General features: G+C 46.5%; 1 protein-coding gene across 3 annotated transcripts in view; it reads right to left on the minus strand.

The window, feature by feature from the left end:
- The window catches only part of Map2k5 (mitogen-activated protein kinase kinase 5), a 219,138-nt gene that overhangs the window by 86,053 nt on the left and 115,833 nt on the right, over positions 1-17,252 (minus strand). For all 3 annotated transcript variants that reach the window (XM_029481666.1, XM_029481665.1, XM_021172645.1), the window contains one exon: positions 12,945-13,016. In XM_029481666.1, the coding sequence (XP_029337526.1) occupies positions 12,945-13,016 (72 nt within the window). The remainder of the gene's footprint in view (positions 1-12,944; positions 13,017-17,252) is intronic.

The following is a 17,252-nucleotide window of genomic DNA, read 5'->3' on the forward strand; positions in this document are numbered from 1 at the left end:
TCTTCCTAGGAGAAAGACACTCTCAAACACAGATGGCTGTCTTGCATTGCAACGGCTCAGTTAAAACTGGTTCTCTGATGAGTTCTGATTTGTTTTGCACGGCACACTTGCTCACCTGGTTTTCTCAGTTCCCTTCCTCTCTGTCTGCTCTGCTTTTGTCTCTGGAATACAGTGTGCCCTCATTCCTGCCTCCTCAGTTTTTTTCACTGCACAGGCTTTAGGCCCTCATGTGCTTGTTCTCAGTCCTTTCAGGCCTCTGCTCTCACACAGCTTGTTATTAATAAGGCACAGCTCTTAAGTTAGTAACTCAAGTTGCAGAGGCAGGAGACTAGCCAAAAGTTCAAGGCTAGCCTGGTCTACTTAAGTCAACTTGTGCTACATAGCAAGAACACTTCCTGGTGGGACATGTGGACTGGCTGAGGGCTTCCTATGAGCTCCATCTGGTCAGGCAGCTGTTGGTAAACACCCAACCTCTGGATCCATTAGACTTCCTGGCCAGACTTCACTGGAGAAAGTCCCTGCCAATCTCCTGCCCATGGTCTTGGCCACTGGAGGGCCTCTTCTTGGTTACAGGGACCAGGTTTCTATGGCCCCAGATGCTTTCTATCCTCCCAGAGCCTCTACTCAATCTCATGTTGGGCTTGGGGAGAGCCACTGGTTTGCCTCATATGGTGAGCTGGGGAGATGGTCTGTGGTTAACAGTTTCACTGCTTCTCAAACAGACTGAGGGCTGTGTACACTCAAAATACAGGCAAGGCCTTGGTTTAGCCCCAGAAACCAGGAGCAAAAACAAACCTCTGAAACAATTCTCTAGCCCCGTCTTTACTCCCAACTCCAGCTATCAGGGACAACCGGGTGCGGAGGGAGCTTTGGGTGCTCTTCTCCAGCCAGGCCACTGCCCTTGCTTGCCCTTCTGCTGCTGAAGGCTTCACACTCCCATATGTGTTGTTCCTTACCCATCACTGTTCATGTTTTATCACAGCCAAAATCTGGGGGTGGCTGTTGTGGCCGAGGACTCCTGGGAAGATTTGTCCACAGGAATGACTGGAAGGTCAGGACTGTGGAAAGACTGGAATGCTGCAGCCCATTGGCTAATTACCTTACCCCAGGCTAGCTCTAGCCCTGGAACAGTCATCCTTTGCCCACCTCTGTCTGTATTAACATCTTGCAGCTTGTAGCTAGGAAGCTTTTAGAGTCTATTGGCTTAGCAGACCACTAGTTCTCGCAGCCCTAAAGCTCAGAACATCATGAATAACAGCTTGGCCTTTAGAAGCTGCCCTTCCTCTCTGCAATGGCCTCTCTGATGCACCACCGATGGAAGCTAAACTTCCCTTGATTTATGACTTTCTTTGTTCTGAATTGCTTCCACACTGGAATATGGAATTTGAGATAACTGAAATCTCTGCTCCTGGGCCATGGTCACTCACAATGGTTCCAGAATCAGCTCTAGCTTACTTGCTATTAAGATGGAAGCAACGGCCTCTATGTTGACACTGTCCTCCCTTAAGCTGCTCTTCACAGTGGGTGCCTTCAATGTCAGCAGTGCTTGAGGTGAGCGGGATCTAACCCTGCGGTCTACGCAGCTCCAGTCAACCCACTAGATGGGAGCCTTTCTGAAGCTGCCTCCTTTTAAGAAGAGTTGACAGTGCCTCTGTTCCTCACTGTGGCCTGACCCCACACTCAGGCAGAGCTGCTACCTCAGATGCAGAGACGGAGACCCTGAGACACCATGTACTGCAGCCAAGGTTCTTTGCTTAGGCTGCTATGGCTGAGGTGTAATTTGAATCTGGGTTTGCTGTGTTGGCAAAGAGAGATCACTTCTTCATGTGTGGGTGACAAGCGACACTCCACAAACATCCGTCAAAGGCTCTATCAAAGTTAAAATCTGGTTTTTGTTTTGAGCAACTACTTTCAAGCTGTTATACAAGTTGGAAATACTGAGCCAAAAATGATTCCTAAGTATTCACTAGGGCACTGGAATGGCACTGGGTAATGTAGGTCATGAGAGAATCAGATTTGAATTCTGTATAAACGACTCAGCTATGACGTAGGAAATGCCCACATCACAAGCCCGACTTAGAGCTGGTCAGAAGAACAAAGTGTCACTCTCAGCTGCCAAGAGCAAAGCCAGCATCCTGAAGGACGCATGTTCACGTTGTATCTCGGGCAGATGAAGGAAATAGCATACATACAACAGGAGAGTGTCACAGCGCACGAACCTATTTGTAAAGGTAATTCTAAACTTTGAGAAAGGGCTGCGGGCACAGCGTAGAGGTAGAACATGTATCCACGGGAAGCCTGAAATGCCATCCTTGGCACTACAACAAAACGAAACAAAAAACTTCAAAATAAAAAAACCCAACCCCCTCCCCCGCCAAAAAAAAAAGTTGAAAAAAAAATAACTTAAGAAAAACTGTGTCAAAACAATGGAGCCCATAGAAATCCTTCTGAGGTAGTGTTACTTTGATGACAATGACCTTGTGTGACTCTGAGTATGTTCCTCACCTATCTGGAGACATTTTTCTAAGCCATGGTCCTTGCTTTCATCATTTAACACATCATTCAAAGCGCTTCAATAAAGCAGTGCGAGTGCTGCGGAGGAGCCTCGCAGGACCGGATGACACACCAATTAACCAAGCGTGGCGAGCCAGCCTGCTCTGCGCTGCAGACTCAGGAGACAGGAGGGAAGCTGCAAACAAAGGCAGAAAGAGCTGGGACGATGTGAAAAGAGCAAGCGTGTGCTGGAGATGGACTTGCGGTTTGACTCCTGCAGAGAAGTCTATCGGGAGACTCCTCATTGCCAACCTCAGTTAGGTTTGTGAGAGCCCTCCCGATAGAGTCCCTGAGCAGAGCCCCGTGGGCCTGGTGCCTTTCCAAAGGAAGTTTTTGTGTGTTTTGTTTACCTCATTTAAAAAAATTTTTAAATGGTTTATTTATTTGAGATGGATTTATACGGTGTACTCTGGCTAGTCTGGAGCTCCACTGCATAGACTAGAGCAGCTCTGTCTGCCTCCGCCTCCTCAGTGCTATTAAAGGCATATTCTACCATGCTTTACACCCGGATCCACCAAACACCTAGTGTATGTATGCATGAGTGTGTGCGCACGTGGGGGCTACCTTGAGTATATCGGAGGGCCGAGGACAACTCTGAGACCCCTGCACCCTAAGTAGGTTCCAGGGCTTAAACTCAGCTCAGCAGGCTTGCAAAGCAAGGCCTCTACCCACCGGACCATCCCAGCAGTCCCTTGTTTGTTTTGTTTTTTAGAGATGAGGTCTTGCTGTGTACCTGAGGCTGGCCTCAAACTCAAAATCCCCCTGCCTCTACCTCTGGAGTACTGGGATTATAGATGGGTTCTACCACAGTAGGCCCCTGTTCCTTTCTAACATTCATGCCCCACGCTGGGCACAGGTTAGAGAGTGTACTGGCGGATTCCCTCTGAAAGACCATCTTTTGAACATGTGGTTGTTTATCTCCCATTTAGAGATTTATGTTGTGACTCAAATGTGACAAAAAATTAACTAGTGAAAAATCACGTGAGCAGCCTCTCCTCAGCCACTCCCTGCAAGACTAGGTAAGGACTACTGCTTATAAAATTAAGACGCTACCTCAATATGGTTTTGGCACTTCCACCCTAAAGATTATGAAAATCCTTCAGACTCAGTGAAAACAAAGCTCTTGTTTTGACAAGTCAAGCTAATTTTTGCCCAGAGTTTAGTCCTGCAGTGCTGACTAGCAGCACCAGGTGAGCAGTTCTGAAAAACATCACCTGGTCACTGGGGGCAGAAGGCCTGTAAAGGTGGCAAACAAGTCTTGTGGGGTGGGAGGAGCCTTCCCGCTCGCCACAGCTCAGGATCCTCAGTCTTGCTAGTCTCCCATCTCGGTCTTCTTCATTACTCTTAGCATTCCCTTACTGACCTTTGGTGTATCTTAAAGGGAGAAACTCATGTTCATGGGAGTTTTCTTCACCACTACACAGTGAGCTCACACCAACCCATACGCTGAGACCTCCTTTATTTGGCTTCAGAACCCACCCACAGGGGGTGGGAGTGTGTGTCACAAACACTTTAAAGAGCTGTGTGGAAAGCTGTAAGCACACAGCAGAGAAAGGGGGTGAATCCCTAATCATAAGCACTGTCCTCAATGCAGGCTGAATTCAATCTTTGTGCCACTTTGCCAACTCCAGATATTTCATACAGCTGACAACATCTAGAGGAGACCTACTTTATCCCAGGAGCAGAGGGCTGCTGGCCTGAGAGGAGATGGAGGCGGATAAAAGATAGCCTGATATTAAACGTTCTTTGCTTAAGGCACACATGTAGCTGTCTGCAATTCTTTTTATCCACACACTTTAGTGGCATGTAGCATTATCTTTATGAAAGAGTTTGGTGAGAGGTCTTGCTATGACTCCCCATGGGGGACCATGACAGCATATTAGCGGGGAAGGGTCAGCAGGAAGGAGCTACCAAGGATGAACCGTGGAAAGGAGGGTTTACATACAGAATGGGAGGCGGGGTCCTAGGGACCCCAGCAGACACAGAAAACTCCCTGCTTGGTTTCCTATTCTGATGCCCACTTTTTCTTCACCACAGATCCTCTATGTCAATGAACTGATTGGACTAAACCACTGAGAAAGGTGTGCCCCCATCCCGGAGACCTGTGAGACCTTACCCTCCTGCACTGCCATCTGCTCCTCCCTTAAGGGTTTATAGTAGGTCCACTTCAGAGTGGGCGGATTGGCAGCAGAAGGAATCTCCCTTTAGTCCTTTCTTCTCCTGGCAAGCTCACTTGAAGACCAATTCCTCTCAAATGTCAACCCTCTGTCGGCCCCTTGATCCCCATGAGTCCTTCATCTACACCTTTTCTGAGGCCTGTCACTTCAGGGTTCTAGTGTCTTTCTTTTCTTTTCTTTTCTTTTCTTTTCTTTTCTTTTCTTTTCCTTTCTTTTCTTTTTGAGACAGGGTTTCTCTGTGCAGTCCTGGCTGTCCTGGAACTCACTCTGTAGATCAGGCTAGCCTCGAACTCAGAAATCTGTCTGCCTCTGTCTCCCAAGTGCTGGGATTAAAGGCGTGTACCACCACTGCCCAGCTCTAGTGTCTTTCCTTACCTGAGGCAGGATCTTCCTATAACTGCAGCCAATGCTCTGCAAAGCCTACCCATGGCATTTCTACCAGGAAAACTGATAAATGAATGAATGAATGAATGAGTAAATGAATGAATGAAGGCTTCTTTCTTTGGAGTACATGCCAAGAACTATTTTAACAGTGAGAGCAGAGTCAAAGCTCCTTCTAAATACTGACTGTGGTTCAGGATGTATTTTGCCCCTCAGACTTTAAAATGTCACAGCAACACACATTTCTGTCTACTGTGTGCTTGTGTGCACATGAAGCAGTATGTGTGCATGTTCATGTTTATGCAGAAGCAGAGGTCAACCTTGGGTAGCATCCTTTAAGAGGTTTTTAACAGGATTTTTCACTCGGAGCTCGAGCATAATGGTTGGGTAGGCTAGCTGGCCAGTGTACCCCAGGGTTACTTGTCTCTGCCTCCTCAGCACTGGGATTACCAGCATGCTTGGCCAGCTACATTTCTGTGTGGGTGCTGGGGACTGAACACAGGCCCATGTGCCTGTGTGGAAAGTGCTTTACTGACTGAGCTATCTCCCCAGCCCTTTGAGTCCTTATTTTGACCTAAGTGTCGTCCCGTGTCCGCCCCCTCTCCCTGTGGATGGCATTCTCCTCACCCTGACCCTAAGAACAAAGGAGCCTGAGGGTTTCCTGTAGTCTTCACTCGCAAAACACCACAGTGCCTCATCTATAAATGCAAACCCTTCCTCTCCCTTTACCATGAATTTCTTTAAATAAATTTGCTATAAAATGTATGCCAGGTGCTGTACTCTATTCTCTAGTGACTTTTCCTCCACTACTTAAGTTGGTCACATGTCACTTGCTTGCTTAATAGGTCAGAAGCCCTGCAAGGCCAGTGACTGCCATCCCACATTCTCAGATGGCTCTAAGTGTCCTGTCCTCTTGACCACCATAAGCAGACATCACCTTATATCGTGCCTCATGACTCAATCCTTCTCACCCACTATGGACGCAGAGAGCATGGAGGAGCCCAGCCTTCCAGGCTCTCATCCAGCCACAGGCTTCTGGTCTGCATGGTATCACGTGTCTCCTGACACCCACTCATCCCACACTCAAACTTGACTTTTCTCACACAGTTCTCTATGCCCTATTCTCCTCAGGATTGCAAATGCAGGGTCTATTTTCTTCAGTGTCCCAGAGACTATTGACTAGTTTGCCTCCAGGACAAACGAACACATTGACAATCTCCCTCCCTAAGATGTATCGCCTCTTCATTAGGCTTCATGGTGCTGCTGCCTAGAAAGTTACTGATAGATACGTGTTTCAATACATTACATTTATTGGGTATCTACCAATCTCTCTACCTACTTCAAATGATTCTTTTGTTTCCACACCCATACTTCTATGGGCATGCTCCATGGAGCACTGTGACTTGTTAAAAACTGAAGTCAGATCACTTGCTCCCAGGGCAACATCTGAAGCCCTGAGCCTGGCCATTTATGACCTAGTCCCTGGCTATCTCACTGATTTATTTTTTTTCCAGCCTTTTCCTTGATAACTCCACTTTAATTGAGAAGGAGGAACAATCAATTGATATAACTCACTACCTTCTTGAGACTAGCCTGGGCATGCATGCTTTCTTAATAGTACTTCTTCTTCTTCTTTTTTTTTTTTTTTTTTTTTTTTTAAGGATAGTATCATGCAGCCCAGGCTGGCTTTCAACTTCCTATGTATCTGAAGATGACTTTGAACTTCTGNAAAAAAAAATAACTTAAGAAAAACTGTGTCAAAACAATGGAGCCCATAGAAATCCTTCTGAGGTAGTGTTACTTTGATGACAATGACCTTGTGTGACTCTGAGTATGTTCCTCACCTATCTGGAGACATTTTTCTAAGCCATGGTCCTTGCTTTCATCATTTAACACATCATTCAAAGCGCTTCAATAAAGCAGTGCGAGTGCTGCGGAGGAGCCTCGCAGGACCGGATGACACACCAATTAACCAAGCGTGGCGAGCCAGCCTGCTCTGCGCTGCAGACTCAGGAGACAGGAGGGAAGCTGCAAACAAAGGCAGAAAGAGCTGGGACGATGTGAAAAGAGCAAGCGTGTGCTGGAGATGGACTTGCGGTTTGACTCCTGCAGAGAAGTCTATCGGGAGACTCCTCATTGCCAACCTCAGTTAGGTTTGTGAGAGCCCTCCCGATAGAGTCCCTGAGCAGAGCCCCGTGGGCCTGGTGCCTTTCCAAAGGAAGTTTTTGTGTGTTTTGTTTACCTCATTTAAAAAAATTTTTAAATGGTTTATTTATTTGAGATGGATTTATACGGTGTACTCTGGCTAGTCTGGAGCTCCACTGCATAGACTAGAGCAGCTCTGTCTGCCTCCGCCTCCTCAGTGCTATTAAAGGCATATTCTACCATGCTTTACACCCGGATCCACCAAACACCTAGTGTATGTATGCATGAGTGTGTGCGCACGTGGGGGCTACCTTGAGTATATCGGAGGGCCGAGGACAACTCTGAGACCCCTGCACCCTAAGTAGGTTCCAGGGCTTAAACTCAGCTCAGCAGGCTTGCAAAGCAAGGCCTCTACCCACCGGACCATCCCAGCAGTCCCTTGTTTGTTTTGTTTTTTAGAGATGAGGTCTTGCTGTGTACCTGAGGCTGGCCTCAAACTCAAAATCCCCCTGCCTCTACCTCTGGAGTACTGGGATTATAGATGGGTTCTACCACAGTAGGCCCCTGTTCCTTTCTAACATTCATGCCCCACGCTGGGCACAGGTTAGAGAGTGTACTGGCGGATTCCCTCTGAAAGACCATCTTTTGAACATGTGGTTGTTTATCTCCCATTTAGAGATTTATGTTGTGACTCAAATGTGACAAAAAATTAACTAGTGAAAAATCACGTGAGCAGCCTCTCCTCAGCCACTCCCTGCAAGACTAGGTAAGGACTACTGCTTATAAAATTAAGACGCTACCTCAATATGGTTTTGGCACTTCCACCCTAAAGATTATGAAAATCCTTCAGACTCAGTGAAAACAAAGCTCTTGTTTTGACAAGTCAAGCTAATTTTTGCCCAGAGTTTAGTCCTGCAGTGCTGACTAGCAGCACCAGGTGAGCAGTTCTGAAAAACATCACCTGGTCACTGGGGGCAGAAGGCCTGTAAAGGTGGCAAACAAGTCTTGTGGGGTGGGAGGAGCCTTCCCGCTCGCCACAGCTCAGGATCCTCAGTCTTGCTAGTCTCCCATCTCGGTCTTCTTCATTACTCTTAGCATTCCCTTACTGACCTTTGGTGTATCTTAAAGGGAGAAACTCATGTTCATGGGAGTTTTCTTCACCACTACACAGTGAGCTCACACCAACCCATACGCTGAGACCTCCTTTATTTGGCTTCAGAACCCACCCACAGGGGGTGGGAGTGTGTGTCACAAACACTTTAAAGAGCTGTGTGGAAAGCTGTAAGCACACAGCAGAGAAAGGGGGTGAATCCCTAATCATAAGCACTGTCCTCAATGCAGGCTGAATTCAATCTTTGTGCCACTTTGCCAACTCCAGATATTTCATACAGCTGACAACATCTAGAGGAGACCTACTTTATCCCAGGAGCAGAGGGCTGCTGGCCTGAGAGGAGATGGAGGCGGATAAAAGATAGCCTGATATTAAACGTTCTTTGCTTAAGGCACACATGTAGCTGTCTGCAATTCTTTTTATCCACACACTTTAGTGGCATGTAGCATTATCTTTATGAAAGAGTTTGGTGAGAGGTCTTGCTATGACTCCCCATGGGGGACCATGACAGCATATTAGCGGGGAAGGGTCAGCAGGAAGGAGCTACCAAGGATGAACCGTGGAAAGGAGGGTTTACATACAGAATGGGAGGCGGGGTCCTAGGGACCCCAGCAGACACAGAAAACTCCCTGCTTGGTTTCCTATTCTGATGCCCACTTTTTCTTCACCACAGATCCTCTATGTCAATGAACTGATTGGACTAAACCACTGAGAAAGGTGTGCCCCCATCCCGGAGACCTGTGAGACCTTACCCTCCTGCACTGCCATCTGCTCCTCCCTTAAGGGTTTATAGTAGGTCCACTTCAGAGTGGGCGGATTGGCAGCAGAAGGAATCTCCCTTTAGTCCTTTCTTCTCCTGGCAAGCTCACTTGAAGACCAATTCCTCTCAAATGTCAACCCTCTGTCGGCCCCTTGATCCCCATGAGTCCTTCATCTACACCTTTTCTGAGGCCTGTCACTTCAGGGTTCTAGTGTCTTTCTTTTCTTTTCTTTTCTTTTCTTTTCTTTTCTTTTCTTTTCCTTTCTTTTCTTTTTGAGACAGGGTTTCTCTGTGCAGTCCTGGCTGTCCTGGAACTCACTCTGTAGATCAGGCTAGCCTCGAACTCAGAAATCTGTCTGCCTCTGTCTCCCAAGTGCTGGGATTAAAGGCGTGTACCACCACTGCCCAGCTCTAGTGTCTTTCCTTACCTGAGGCAGGATCTTCCTATAACTGCAGCCAATGCTCTGCAAAGCCTACCCATGGCATTTCTACCAGGAAAACTGATAAATGAATGAATGAATGAATGAGTAAATGAATGAATGAAGGCTTCTTTCTTTGGAGTACATGCCAAGAACTATTTTAACAGTGAGAGCAGAGTCAAAGCTCCTTCTAAATACTGACTGTGGTTCAGGATGTATTTTGCCCCTCAGACTTTAAAATGTCACAGCAACACACATTTCTGTCTACTGTGTGCTTGTGTGCACATGAAGCAGTATGTGTGCATGTTCATGTTTATGCAGAAGCAGAGGTCAACCTTGGGTAGCATCCTTTAAGAGGTTTTTAACAGGATTTTTCACTCGGAGCTCGAGCATAATGGTTGGGTAGGCTAGCTGGCCAGTGTACCCCAGGGTTACTTGTCTCTGCCTCCTCAGCACTGGGATTACCAGCATGCTTGGCCAGCTACATTTCTGTGTGGGTGCTGGGGACTGAACACAGGCCCATGTGCCTGTGTGGAAAGTGCTTTACTGACTGAGCTATCTCCCCAGCCCTTTGAGTCCTTATTTTGACCTAAGTGTCGTCCCGTGTCCGCCCCCTCTCCCTGTGGATGGCATTCTCCTCACCCTGACCCTAAGAACAAAGGAGCCTGAGGGTTTCCTGTAGTCTTCACTCGCAAAACACCACAGTGCCTCATCTATAAATGCAAACCCTTCCTCTCCCTTTACCATGAATTTCTTTAAATAAATTTGCTATAAAATGTATGCCAGGTGCTGTACTCTATTCTCTAGTGACTTTTCCTCCACTACTTAAGTTGGTCACATGTCACTTGCTTGCTTAATAGGTCAGAAGCCCTGCAAGGCCAGTGACTGCCATCCCACATTCTCAGATGGCTCTAAGTGTCCTGTCCTCTTGACCACCATAAGCAGACATCACCTTATATCGTGCCTCATGACTCAATCCTTCTCACCCACTATGGACGCAGAGAGCATGGAGGAGCCCAGCCTTCCAGGCTCTCATCCAGCCACAGGCTTCTGGTCTGCATGGTATCACGTGTCTCCTGACACCCACTCATCCCACACTCAAACTTGACTTTTCTCACACAGTTCTCTATGCCCTATTCTCCTCAGGATTGCAAATGCAGGGTCTATTTTCTTCAGTGTCCCAGAGACTATTGACTAGTTTGCCTCCAGGACAAACGAACACATTGACAATCTCCCTCCCTAAGATGTATCGCCTCTTCATTAGGCTTCATGGTGCTGCTGCCTAGAAAGTTACTGATAGATACGTGTTTCAATACATTACATTTATTGGGTATCTACCAATCTCTCTACCTACTTCAAATGATTCTTTTGTTTCCACACCCATACTTCTATGGGCATGCTCCATGGAGCACTGTGACTTGTTAAAAACTGAAGTCAGATCACTTGCTCCCAGGGCAACATCTGAAGCCCTGAGCCTGGCCATTTATGACCTAGTCCCTGGCTATCTCACTGATTTATTTTTTTTCCAGCCTTTTCCTTGATAACTCCACTTTAATTGAGAAGGAGGAACAATCAATTGATATAACTCACTACCTTCTTGAGACTAGCCTGGGCATGCATGCTTTCTTAATAGTTTTTTTTTTTTTTTTTTTTTTTTTTTTTTTTTTTTTTTTAAGGATAGTATCATGCAGCCCAGGCTGGCTTTCAACTTCCTATGTATCTGAAGATGACTTTGAACTTCTGATCCTCCTGCCTCCACCTCTGCATGTTGGGATCACAGCAGTATGCCACACTGGCAAGTAAGCCAGGCCTTCATGATGCTATGCAATTACTGTATCAACTGAGCTGCATCCCCAGCCCTCTTAACAATGCTTCTATGCTTCCAACAGGTAAGGGTGTATCTCTGTCCAAGGCACTCAGCTCTCCTGCAGCTGCTGGAAGTTAACAGCAGCAGAACTGTAGAGTGTCAGTTTGTGGCAGGACTCAGACCTCACTACTGCACAGAGAAGGAACATTAGGTGCTGAGCCTAATGGGGGCTGTAGGGTGGCCCAGGATCACCTAGGAAACTAGTACCAATGCTAGCACTACAACCTGGGTCTTCTCTTCCCAGCAGCGGGTTCTGAACCACGTGACCCCTCAACTGTTCTGCACTGTACCAATCATTTATACAACATAACCAACGGGAATGACTTAAAACCCCAAAGGGAAATTCCATATTAGCAACGTTGCCACCCCACAGGTCAGAGTGAGTTCATCCTGAACCAGGCTAATGATAGGACAAGCCCTTTGGATCCTGCTGAGTGCTGGGTCCTGAGCTCCACCCGCCAACTGCAGCCTCTCAGCTGCTGCGCACACAGTACAGCTCCTCTTAGATTACCTTCCAGGGAAAGGCAGAAGAATATGGTTTAATAAACATTGAGCATTTGATTTTGGCACCCTTCCTGCTGTGCAGGTGAGCTGGGTCTAAAGACATTTCCTTTCCAAATACAATGGCATTCATGCGTTACAAAGATCACAGAAAATGTATCTGGCCAAAGAAAAGTGATAGGATTGTGACAGAAACTTGATCTGTGGTGTTATTTAAACATGTTCCTATTTTGTAAAAAATGTTTCTTTGATGGGAACTCATGGAATTGAGAGGCTGTTCTTCAAGCCCCAGTGAGGGCTCAGGTTGTCTAGGAGTGCAATTCCTGCGAGCAAGGTGTCTTTCTAATGCATGTTGTGTCTATTTCTTAGCATGGTGTTCTAATGGGACTGCATCTGGCTCACTGAGGAAAAAAAATCCATTCTAAATACAGCAATAAAGAGTAAAGATATACGAGTTCACCATATACACACGCCCCTGCCACTCCACCCCTACCCACATGCACATGCCATTTATTAGAATAAAGTAGGTTTTTCTTTCTTTAAAAATGAAAGAGACATACAGCATGTATATAACATATATATCCATATGACTATAGCTAAACTTTTAAAACAATCCCCTATGGATATCACACATGCACATTCCAAGGCTGCCATCACCCTGTTCTGTAATGGAATCCTCTTTCAGAGAACTGGGCTCCAGACCATGCAGAAGGTCCACCCAGTGAACACTTTCCACATGTGCATTCTGAGGGACTTGGGTTAAAGTGGTCTTGGGTAGGGTTGGCAAACCTGTGTTTTTAACAAGCACTTCACGTCTGTCTTACACAGGTGATGTATGAGAATCAGTGCTCTAGAATAATTCAGACTCAGTCCAAAAGCCACATGGGATAGCAACATGGAGTCTGCTGAGTCAGACTACATACATGTGCACGGACACTGGAGGTCTGCATTACTCTTTCAGAGGCACCGGGGTTCTTCCCAATAGGGTGTATTAGTAAAGGCTTATCAATGACCACAAACAGCAACATACCTCCATGAAAGAGATTCCTAAGCTCCACACGTCAGAATGGATCCCATACTGCTCTCCTGAAATTCTTTCTGGCTGTAAGAAAGCAGGAGAGAGCTTATTATGAGCTGCTAGAGTTACCCCAGGCAGTGCACACTGAATGTGAGCTCAGCTAACATGGGAGTCACCGACATTTGCATGGTATTTACACACAGCAAAAGAAATTTACATACATACATATATATATTAGAAGCAACAGAGAATCCTGCACACAGCCATAGAAAACCACTGTCACTAATGTTGTAGATGAAGGCTCCAGGGAGTGAGTTTATGTGGGCAGAAACTAAGGTAGCAAATGAGCTAAGACTTGATCCTACTTCTCTCTTCCTTCAATCCAAAGATTTTAATTGGAGATAGACAAATTATGTAAGATTGTATACAATTTAATTGAATTTGGGCACATGGGTCTTGAAAACTATGGCTAAGTTTTATTTTTAGCTTTTCTCTGGAAATCCGACTTTATAGGAGGGTGAAGCACTTGGGCTGGGCAAGGAGCAGTCAGAGCTTGCCTCACTAGAGCCACCTCCTGTCGCTCTTTCATTCCATACAGCTGTGTTTCTTCTGACAGGAATCAAGGTGTCACATATGACTCTGGGCCCTCCCTGTGGTTGTGTAGCAGGTGCCTGCTCCACAAAGCTCTGGCCTGCATAGCCTGCTTACCAGGAACGGTTGATTCCTGGGTGCCTCCTGCTCAGTCCTTCAGGTTACTTACAGAAAGGTTTGCAGTGCACAGGTGAACAAGTGACTTGAAAAACCTTAGTCCCACAAAAGAGCAAGGCTATAGTGCTAATCGTGGTAGGGCTGAGATCCTGACCCATACCGCATTATACAATCCTAGTCAGTTTGACAGGAGTAGAGGCATTCATGTGGAACTGGCCAGCCAGTTACAGGAACAACAGCACAAATGCCATTGTTGCCAACAACAATGCCAGCCAGGCTAGTTACTCGCGAGCTCCAAGTTCAGTGAGATTCTATTATAATAGACAACCAAGGTTGATCTTTGGCCTACACACACTCATAAGCACAGGCACATATGCACACTTTATACAACAACAACAAAAAGAACTTATGGTGCTGCCCATTCTAAAACCCCCCAGACTTGTTAAACAATCAAATGTTGTCTTCCTGCTTCCTCTCTCTGGTTTCTTTCTACTGGATGGCAGTACTCAGGCTGTGGTATTTCTCTAGAATACAGAGAAAACACACATGCAAACACAAGTGGGACTCAGACAAGATGTCTGGGTGGGCTGGAGGATGAGACTACATACATTTGCCCCATCTCTCCGCTGTGCTACTGAAACAAGTATAAACCGAGAGCTGAAACCAAAGACAGAAACTGAATTAAAAGAGGACAATTATGAAGAGTGGCGACATAGAGATGCCAGGTGGCACTGAGAGAGCTCCCTAAGCACAAGGCCTGGCAGCCTCTAGAGGAGAAATCAGTCCTGAAGCACACAGCAAAACAAGATCTCTGGTGGAGGGCAAGCAAATGGGCGCAGCGAGCTCTGGGGCTCACTCTACAGCACACAAGGTAGACCCAGGCTCTGGGGCCCACTCTATAGCACACAAGGTAGACGGCCCAGGGCTGCATAACCCAAAGCCAGGCTTACATCTGCAGCGGTGGCATGCCTGGTCTTTTCTCCTCAACTCCAGTATGGAAGAAGACAAAGTTACGTACTGTACGTACGGCTGACACAAGAGCTATGGTCAAGAGGCCAGCTGGGGTTACATCCTCACCAGACAGCTGTCCACAGTGTAGAAAACTGTAAGAAGGAAAACCCAGCTCTTGTCTAAGGCGCCTGCGTGTGCATAAGTAAAGAGCACACACATGTGTGTGTGCGTAAATGAAGAGCACCCAGAACCAAGTTTAAAAAAAAAAAATTCCTGGCCTGTTTGAACAGACCTAAAAATCTGAATCCACAATCTTCAAGGCAGCATCTTCAAACTGGCACACTTCACTCCCTCCAGCTACTGCCTGTGACTGGGCTGTTAGCCAGGACCCATATTTAGTTAACGAATTCCAGGACTGTGTGTTTACAACACAATACTCCCGGGTATAACTGTCAGGAGCAGGAAGACAGCAAGGTACATCTTTTAACTCTTCTGAAAAGGGAGTTGCTGTTCGGTGGGGCTACCCAGAAAATTACCAAAGCGGGTGAACACGAATCAGGATAGCATGCTATCCACATGTGTACTGCAGGCATGAGAGTTCCCTTTTAGGTGGGCAAGGCCAGATCCCCACAGCACAACGGTCAAGCAGGGTCAGGTGGCCATACTGAAGACCAAACTTCCAGTTCACTAATCCTGCCTCTGCTGTGTCCAATTTGCTACCGGGTATGGTGGTCCCTTTAAGAAAGATGAAATTTTATTCTATGTGTATGTGTGTGTGCGCACCTGAGTTTACGTGTGTGCAGGTGCCCATGGAGACTAGAAGATGTGTCGGAACTGGAATTACAGGTGGGTGTGAGCTACCTGAGGTGAGAGATGCAAAGCGAACCTGGAGCCTCTGCAGGAGCAGTGGGTAGCTTTAATGCCTGAGCCATCTCCCTCAAGTGTCTGGGGACCATACACATCTATTGTCCTCTTTAAAATGTGTGGTCCTACGTCTGTGAGCATCTGCTGTGCTCCACAGTTCCCTCTAGAGCATCTTCGTAAACTGCCTTGTCTAGCTAGTTTTCTGTAACTGCCTGGAAGGTTTGTTGCTGTTCCCTTTAAAATTCGGAGACATTTTCTGGGACCTAAGGCGGACATGCTACTTCAGACAATGCTCTCTGCATGGTGCTCTGTGCCCAGGCAGCTCACTTGGGCAAGGCAAAGCTGTGCTGCCAGCCCTACTCAAAGCCTGTTCTGCTCCTTCGTCCCTCTTGCTTCTCTGCTCAGTTTTGAGGTTCCTTCTGGTTCCAAGATGGGGAGTGGCAGCTTCAAAGTGAGTGTGCCCTCCTCCAGGCAGGAGAGCTGCTAGGGATTTTAGCCTGGAAGGGGAGGAGGAGCCTGACACCCGGCTCTTCTGAGTGCGGTGGTGGTGGTGGTGCTGCTGCTGGCCTTCAGCTCTTGCATATGCACTCTTCTGTCTCAGGATTTCACTCTAAATGTACCCGGGAGTTCCCTGGTCTCTCCTGAGCTTTTTAGTGCTTTCTGGATGCTCTGAAGCCATAGTTTGGTTACATAAAGCCAAAGAGCCCAGCCCTGCTCCCAAGAGACCAGTAGCACAGACAGCAGGTAGGGTCAATGTCACAGTAGAGTCATGGAGGGCTGACCCCATGCTCCTGCACAGGTGGCCTTTGGGAAAGACTTGGCTGGCTAGAGCCTACTAAATTAAGCTCTACCTCTGCCTCTCAGGCGCTGGCTGTTTTCTTCCTTGGCATCTTAGGCTTTCTGCAGCTTCAACTACAAAGTTGATGACTAGAATTCACTCACCCAAGAAACAAAGCAATTTTAGCTTTGCCAACCTGAGCTAACATTTCATAATTTTAATCCTCACACTTTCAATTAACATATGGACGCATCACATTCATCCATAAACAAAGAGGGGGGAAAAGTAATTTCTTTAATGTACACTTGGGAAAGACAACTGTAATCTGGATTTGTAGCTCAGAAGTGATGCAATTTAATTATCAGAGCAATTTAAAGCTACCAGAACATGATGGGCAGTTGAGAAGTTGTTTCATGGACAGCCTTTTTCCTTTCCAATTCTTCCAGAGGCTGACACTCAGCAGGTCTCTGTTACCTACAGGACTCACTGCTCTCATCCACCCTGGGAGAGCCACAGAGGAGACTAAGTTTTAAAAACCAGACACAGTAACTTTCATAGCTGATCTACTTTTTCTGCATTTAATTAGACAGAAAAAATATTAATTTCCTTAAAAAACAACAAAACTTGAAATAAATCATTTTGAAAGAAAGTGAAATGCTTTGTATTGTTCTGAGAATAACAAGCTATACACCCAGGTCCTGCCTATATCAAAGATCTTGTAATAATCATAACAACATATGCACAAAAAATCCTGAGAATAAGGCCCATGGTTCTGGCCTGGCAAGATGGCTCTGCAGGTAAGGACACTAGCCTCCAAGCCTGACATTTGAGGTAAATCCTCAGGACCCACATGGAGACATTTACATCCCCATGGTCCCCTCTGATAAACAAATACATATATGGTACATTTTTTAAAAATCCATGGTTATATGCATGTCAACAGAGGCTCCTTAGCCTAAGATGGATTACTTACATAAATCTAGAGCCATCATGGTAAAACTCAATCCTAAACACTGAAA

This window comes from Mus caroli, chromosome 9, assembly GCF_900094665.2.
Source record: "Mus caroli chromosome 9, CAROLI_EIJ_v1.1, whole genome shotgun sequence".
In the NCBI taxonomy this organism is placed as follows: Eukaryota; Metazoa; Chordata; class Mammalia; order Rodentia; family Muridae; genus Mus; species Mus caroli.